The sequence below is a fragment of the Arachis ipaensis genome, chromosome B6, assembly GCF_059453495.1.
Source record: "Arachis ipaensis isolate K30076 ecotype BB chromosome B6, ASM5945349v1, whole genome shotgun sequence".
Lineage (NCBI taxonomy): Eukaryota > Viridiplantae > Streptophyta > Magnoliopsida > Fabales > Fabaceae > Arachis > Arachis ipaensis.
The window spans coordinates 95275098-95282163 of record NC_142441.1 but is presented as its reverse complement, the minus strand read 5'-3'; the positions used below and the strand labels follow the sequence as shown (position 1 = coordinate 95282163).

Here is a 7066-nt window from a genome sequence, read left to right as displayed (position 1 = left end):
TATACTTAAGACTCTTGTGATCAGAAAAGACTCTAACACTCACTCCATACAAGTAATGCCTCAAGATCTTTAACGCAAACACAATCGCTGCCAACTCCAAGTCATGGGTTGTGTAATTCACCTCATGTGGTCTCAGCTGACGCAATGCGTAAGCCACTATGTTCCGGTGTTGCATCAACACGCAACCCAAACCCTTCAAAGAAGCATCACAGTATACTTCAAACGGCTTGTGCGGTTTCGGTAAAATCAAAACAGGTACTGATGTTAATTTCACTTTCAAAGTCTGAAACTTTTCTCACACTCAGACGTGCACACAAATGGTGTCTCTTTTCTTGTTAACTTAGTCATTGGTATTGCGATTTGAGAGAACCAGTGAATAAAACTTTTGTAATATCTAGCTAACCCCAAAAAGCTCCTAACCTCTATTACTGTCGTCGGTCTTTCCCATTCCATCACCGCCTCTACTTTTGAAGGATCTACAGCTATTACACCTTTACTCACCACGTGACCTAAGAACTTCACTTCTTCTTTCCAGAACTCACATTTGGACAAATTAGCATACAATTTCCGCTCCTTCAGGATTTGCAACACAATTCTCAAGTGCTCTTCATGCTTTTTCACCGTTTTAGAGTAAACCAGGATGTCATCTATGAACCCCACCACAAATTTATCCAAAAAAGGACGAAATACTCTGTTCATGTAATCCATGAATACAACAGGTGCATTCGTCAACCCAAAGGACATCACCACAAACTCGTAGTGTCCATAGTGCGTCCTAAATGAAGTTTTTGGAATGTCATCTTCCTTTACCCTTCTGATGGTAACCAAATCTTAAATGAATCTTTGAAAACACTCCAGCTCCTTGCAACTGATATATTAAGTCATCTATCCTCGGTAACGGATACTTGTTCTTCATAGTCACTTTGTTCAACTGTCGGTAATCCACAGAAAGTCGCATTCCCCCATATTTTTTCTTTACCAACAAAACTGGTGCTCCCCACAGAGACACACTCGATCGGATGAACCTCTTGTTCAGAAGCTCTTCCAATTGGGTCTTAAGTTCAACCAGATCTACCAAAGCCATTCGATACGGCACAATCGAGACTGGTCCGGCTCCTGGCACCAAGTCAATCGCAAATTCAATCTCCTTTTGAGGAGAAAAATTGGGAAAATCTCCTAGGAACACTTCTGGAAATTCCCTAACTACCGGAATTTGATCTAACCTCCGTTCATCACCTAATGCATTCACCGCCAACAATGTATAACCCTGACACTCTTTCCCACTACAATTCACCAAAACAGAGTTCAGGTAATAGCACACGGTTATCACTACTCCTTATTCTCCTTTCGGCATAAACCGAATTGATCGCTTAAAGTAATCCAACAATACCTAGTTCTTTGACAACCAATCAAATCCCAAAATAATCTCCAACTGAACCATTGGCAAACAAATTAAGTCATGAACAAAATCTCTATCCTCCAGCTTAAAAGATACTTGCCTACAACCTAGCTTTGTCACAACCGTCTAATACGGAGTATGCACATGAAAATCAAATGCTAATTCTGACACTTTCAATCCTAGTTCCTCAACTTTATCAAATGCAATAAACGAATGCGAAGCTCCAGTATCATATAATGCAACCAATATTTTCTCACCAAATAAACAGTTACCTTTCATCAACGGATCCGACGTTGCAGCATTCTGGGCATTCATAGCAAACACCCGATCTTGCTGGTTCTGGCCTGCATTCGAAGTCCTCCTACGAGGGTAATCCTTTGTCATGTGTCCAGGTAATCCACATGTAAAACATCCACCTATACCCAGCTTTCACGAATCATAAGGATGAAAATGCCCACAATGGTTACAAATTAAATCTGGAGAAGCCTTACTCTAATTACCTCTCCCTTTCGCCGAGTGGTATTGATCATAGTTGTTCCTCCTAAAGCCCCCTTGGCCTTGAGGTATATATCCTCCTCTCTTGAAGTTTTGAGCTATTGGTTGAAATTACTTTCCATGCCCACAGTTGTTGTTTCCCCCACGAGTATCTCCTGATGATGCCACTTTCTTTGCACACTCCTCAACAACCCTCGCCTTGTTCACAAGCTCGGGAAAGATCTTAATCTCCAAAGGAGCCACGGCCGATATAATGTTGTCCCTTAAGCCCCCTTGGTACTTAATACATTTCCAACTCTCATAGGACTCCACGGCACCTTGACATACCTTAGAGAACCTACAAAGCTCCTCAAACTGACTAGTATAATCGGCCATAGACAATGAGCCCTACTTCAGCTGTATAAGTTCCAACTCCCTTGCTTCCCTGGTAAATTCAGGAAAGTATTTCTTGTAGAAAGCCATTTGGAATACATCCCAAGGAATGTCAGCATTTTAAAGCTGCAATAATCGGCATTCTCCTTGCCACCAGTGCTGGGCCTCTCCTAACAGTTGATACGCCGCAAACTCCACAAATTGGTTGTTCGGAACATGTTGGGCTTGTAGAGCATGCTCTATTACATGGAACCAGTTGTCCGCTTCAGTAGGGTTGGTTGAACCTTGAAAAGTCGGTGGATGAACCTTGAGAAACGAAGCCAAGGTTATCGGAACACCTCCCAAGCCATTACCGTCTCCTTCCCCATTTCCGTTCCCATTTCCATTATTGTTTATGTTTCCCGCCGGTTGGCCCAATCTCTCTACAGCTTGGAAAGTCACAGCAGCATTTGCTTCTATAGTATTAGCCAAGTTGGCCATCGCCGCCATAAACTCGACATGGTTGTCGGCCGGTCGATCATTCTCAGTTCCTCTCCGTGTTTAAGTACGACCTCGTCTGTGAGTAGTCAATAGGGTTCCTGTCTACACCAAATAGTCGATATCAAGGTGATTAGTCTCAACATCAAAAGTCTAATGCTTCAATTATCCCAAAAAGGCACAAACAAATAAGCATGCTATGCAATATCAAGTAAATAACCTAAATAACATGAAAGAAAAAGACACAGAGTATGCAATGAAGCACAATCAGTCCATCCCTTAGGCTCACGAGGATGAACTACTCTGATATCACTTAATGTAACACCCTAATTACCCTAAGCCTTACCTCATGCCATAAAGCAAAGGTTATTTAAAGGTCACGACAATTCTAAGGCTTATACAATAATATATATAGAAAGAAATAGTAATTCTAGGAACCCGATAAAGAAATAAGCTCAAAAATAGAGTTACAAAAGCGCAAACATTCACACGAAGCTACAAACTTAAGGAACAAGATATAGATACAAGATAAGAAAGCATAAATAGATATACGAGTATAATAGTCATAAGGAACTAGCCTCAGGCCACGGAGTTTAGGCCAACTAGTTATATACAGACATAAAGAGTTTTGAAAGTAAGACCAGCATATACAATTTATCTCTCTCAAAGTAAGCCTCTAAGGCAAATATAAATACAAAAGTGAGAGTACTAAACAAAATATCCAAAAGACTCCAGAATATGAAAAGGATACTCTGCTCTATCACCATTACGTAACTCACCGAGGTAGGTTACGACCTGCATCTGAAAAACAACAACAAAGTATGGAATGAGAACCGGAGATTCTCAGTATGGTAACAGTGCCTAGTGATGTAAGATATAAGATCTCGGGATGCCAGAGGCAATCCTAGAGCTTCATATCAACCATGAAATTCAACTTAAAGCATAACTAAATTTAAAACCATCACTTTAAAACCATAATGAAATAAGGGAATCTAACTTAGGGATTTTCTACTCTAACATTTACACCACTGTCCCACAGCCTTCACCAGCCTAACTTCCATGCGATCCCATCGCCACCGTCTTTCAAACTTCCTCAATCCCAGTAGAAAACACAAGTAATAGCAATGGAAGTAAAACACAAGTATAATCATGTATATCAAGTAATTCAAGAGACAACTACGCATGGTATACACTTAGGCAAACAATGCAAGTCGGCAAAGCAAACAAACATATAAAATATGCACATGATGAATGCCTATCCTATTTGGTTGTGATATCACATTGTCGTTTCAACTGCCAACCCGACACATCTCTATGGAGATGTCACCTTTTGATCCGAATATAGATACGGGAACCCCCCACGGCTATAGTGCCGGTCACACTCCTGTGATCCGAAAGGATGCGAGCAGGATACTTTGCCACAGACCTCACTTCTCAACGTAAGTGAGATAAACCAACCGTCCTTACGCTGCCACCACGACCTCGACAAGCGGGATTAACCAACCATCCTTGCCAGGCACATAGCATCTCAATAATCTTAGTATAAAATTGTATATCAATGGTTTTTAGAAATCATTTTCAGTATTCAGTAAGTCCCTCATTCCACTCCGAGTCCTAGACTTGTCTCAAGCATTATCAAATCCACAACTTCACAATTTCATCATACCAATCATCTTTACAGTACTCTACCACTTCACTCAACTAATCCACCCTCAGTACTCTAGAATCCTAAGGCTCCATTGATGTGAGAAGAATACATCAGTTCGGAAATTTAGCAAAATAATTTCATCGTTGGTAGCATAGTCCAAACCGACAAATAACCCTCCCAATCAAAGTTTAAATTTCTAATATAAATAACCGAGAGTAGTTAAACCTCGGGTCGTTCTCCATAGGAACTAGTAACAACAAGTGCACAATTTTGGTTGTGAAAATTAAGGGGTTTCAATGATTAAAGCAAGAAATAAAAAAATAAAAGAACAATTAAAATTGTAATTAATAAACTAATAAAGGAATAAAAGAACTATGTATGTAATATGAACAAGTAAAGCTTTAAAGTGATGGAAAAGTGGTTCAAAACATAAATGGAACCCCTATCTTGGGATGAGTTATGGAATCCCTTCCTTGCCAAAACCACAACAATGATAATTATGATGGATTAATCTCACCTAGTCAACCTTTAACATCGAAGAGTAAGTCAAGTGAGCATAATTGTTATTAATTAATAACCGGATATTTTATATGCTTTTTGGTATTGTTTCCTTAGTGTTTTTAGTACATTTGATTAATTTTTATTATGTTTTAGTAGGTTTTAGTGCAAAAATCAATTTTTTGATGTTACTTTGAGTTTTTGTGTTATTCCTATGTTTTTAGGTGATTTTTGGGAGATTCTGACAAGTTTTGGAAAAGTCTGATTTAGTGACAGAGAAAGGACTGCAGATGATGTCAGATTCTGACCTCTATGCATTCAAACGAGCATTTTTGGAGCTACAGAGGTCCAAATGATGCGCTTTTAACAGTTTTTGAAAGCTAACATCCAGGGCTTTTCAGCAATATATAATGGTTTATACTTATCTTTGAAAATGATAGCCCAAAACGGGCATTGAACGCCCAACTGACCCCCTGCCTAGCGTTTAGATGCCCCAGAAGGACCAAGATGGCATTTGGATGCCCAAAAGGGAGCAAGCCTAGCGTCCAATGCCCCAAGAGGAGTCTAAGCACGTGGATTCACCTAATGCTCAGCCCAAACACTCTTCAAGTGGGCTCAGAAGTGGCTTTTCGCACCCTTTAGCTTAGTTTTTCACATTTTTGTAATTTTTAATTAATAGTAACATCTTTTAGGTATAGTATTTTGATTATTAATAAGAAACTTCCTTCCTCTTGAGGATCATGCCTCCCAGGAGGGGAGAAGCACAGACACATTACACTACACTTTCTTAAAGCATGAGTCACTAAACCTCCTAGGTTATGGTTAGGAGCTCTGCTAATTCTCATGGATTAATAATATTGCTATTTCTATTTCAATCTATGTTTGATTCCATTCTAATATGTATTTTCATTCTTCAATCTTTATGAATCTGGGGTGGAATGGGAGTATGACCCCTTTTTCTACATGGGTTCTTGCGAGTCCTTAGCAGGATAGCATTGAACCACAAGCTTGATGACACATCTCTTAGACGGCTAATCCACAACTTTGTTGGGGACATTGGAACATCTGTTCAGCCGAGGTACGGGGAGATTAGGGCCTTTGTGGTATAAGCTAGAATCATAAAGCGTCATTCTTCGATTCGGAAGATCCGACCTTGTCTGTGGCGTTTTGACTAGGATCATCAAGAGATTGAATTGCTAGAGCTTCACCCTCGTTCAGATTGGATGACCATTAGCACTGGCGTTTGATTTGAAGCAGAGGAGATTAATCACCACTAGCCCTGGTGTTGATCACTTATAGCTTGCCATGGAATGAATCATCCATTGTTGAAGTAGACAGTGAGAATAGTTGATCTAGAAAGAGGAAGCATCTCCAAAGCCTCAACTGCTCTCTTATCATTAATTTCACACCAATCCAGTAACTCTTTTCTTATTCTATTTTTATGCATTTTTCACAACAACCATCTTTTCTATCCGCCTGACTAAGATTTACAAGATAGCCATTGCTTGGTCAATCCGACAATCCTCGTGGGATTCGACCCTCACTCACCTGAGGTATTACTTGGATGACCCGGTGCACTTGCCGATCTATCTGTGCGAAGTTTGCAGAGTTTAATTTCGCGCACCAAGTTTTTGGCACCGTTGCCGGGGATTGTTCGAGATTGACAAACTACCGGACTATCTTATTGCTTAGATTTGGTACTTTTTACGGTTTATTTGCTCTTTTACTTGTGTTTCTTTTTTTTTTCAAAAACTTTTCAAAACCTTTTCTTTTCTTTAGTAATCTTTATCTCTTGTTTGAGTCTTGTGTCAGTTTTTAAGTTTGGTATCTTTTTGGTGTTTCTTGGTTTTTCTTTCCTTTAGTTTTTCGAAAATTTTCCTTGAGTGTTCTTTATAGTATTCGAACTGTTGTTGTTATTTTCTTTTGTTTGATCTTAAAATTTTTAAGTTTGGTGTCCTTTTGTGTTTTTCTTTCCAAATTTTTGAAATCCTAGTCAATTGATTTCTAAATTTTTAAGTTTGTTGTCTTTTAGTGTTTGTCTTTTTAATTTTTCAAAATTTGAAAATTCAAAATTCAAATTTTAAACTTTCTTGTTATCTTTTCAAATCTTTGTCTTATCTTTTTCTTTAAAATTCAAAATTTTATCTTATCTTGTTTTAAATTCAAATTTTGAAATT

At 38.9% G+C, this 7066-nt stretch overlaps 1 protein-coding gene across 1 annotated transcript; it reads right to left on the bottom strand.

Annotated features, from left to right (window-relative positions):
- Positions 1-796: 796 nt before the first annotated feature.
- Positions 797-2269, bottom strand: LOC148561861 (uncharacterized). The gene is made up of 4 exons (XM_088490795.1): positions 2023-2269; positions 1533-1815; positions 1391-1432; positions 797-1283 (listed from the first exon to the last, which is right to left on the bottom strand). The coding sequence occupies exons 1-4, from the start codon at positions 2267-2269 to the stop codon at positions 797-799; spliced, it is 1059 nt and encodes a 352-aa protein (XP_088346921.1).
- Between the last annotated feature and the right edge of the window lie 4797 nt (positions 2270-7066).

Excerpts from the sequence above, each read along its gene's own strand:
- LOC148561861 (XM_088490795.1), bottom strand. The coding sequence starts at position 2,269 with ATGGCCGATTATACTAGTCAGTTTGAGGAGCTTTGTAGGTTCTCTAAG. Across the intron at positions 1,816-2,022 it reads TCGTGGGGGAAACAACAACT|GTGGATGTTTTACATGTGGA; the intron begins GTGGGCATGGAA and ends AGCTGGGTATAG. Across the intron at positions 1,433-1,532 it reads GATTTTCATGTGCATACTCC|TTGGAGATTATTTTGGGATT; the intron begins GTATTAGACGGT and ends CCAATGGTTCAG.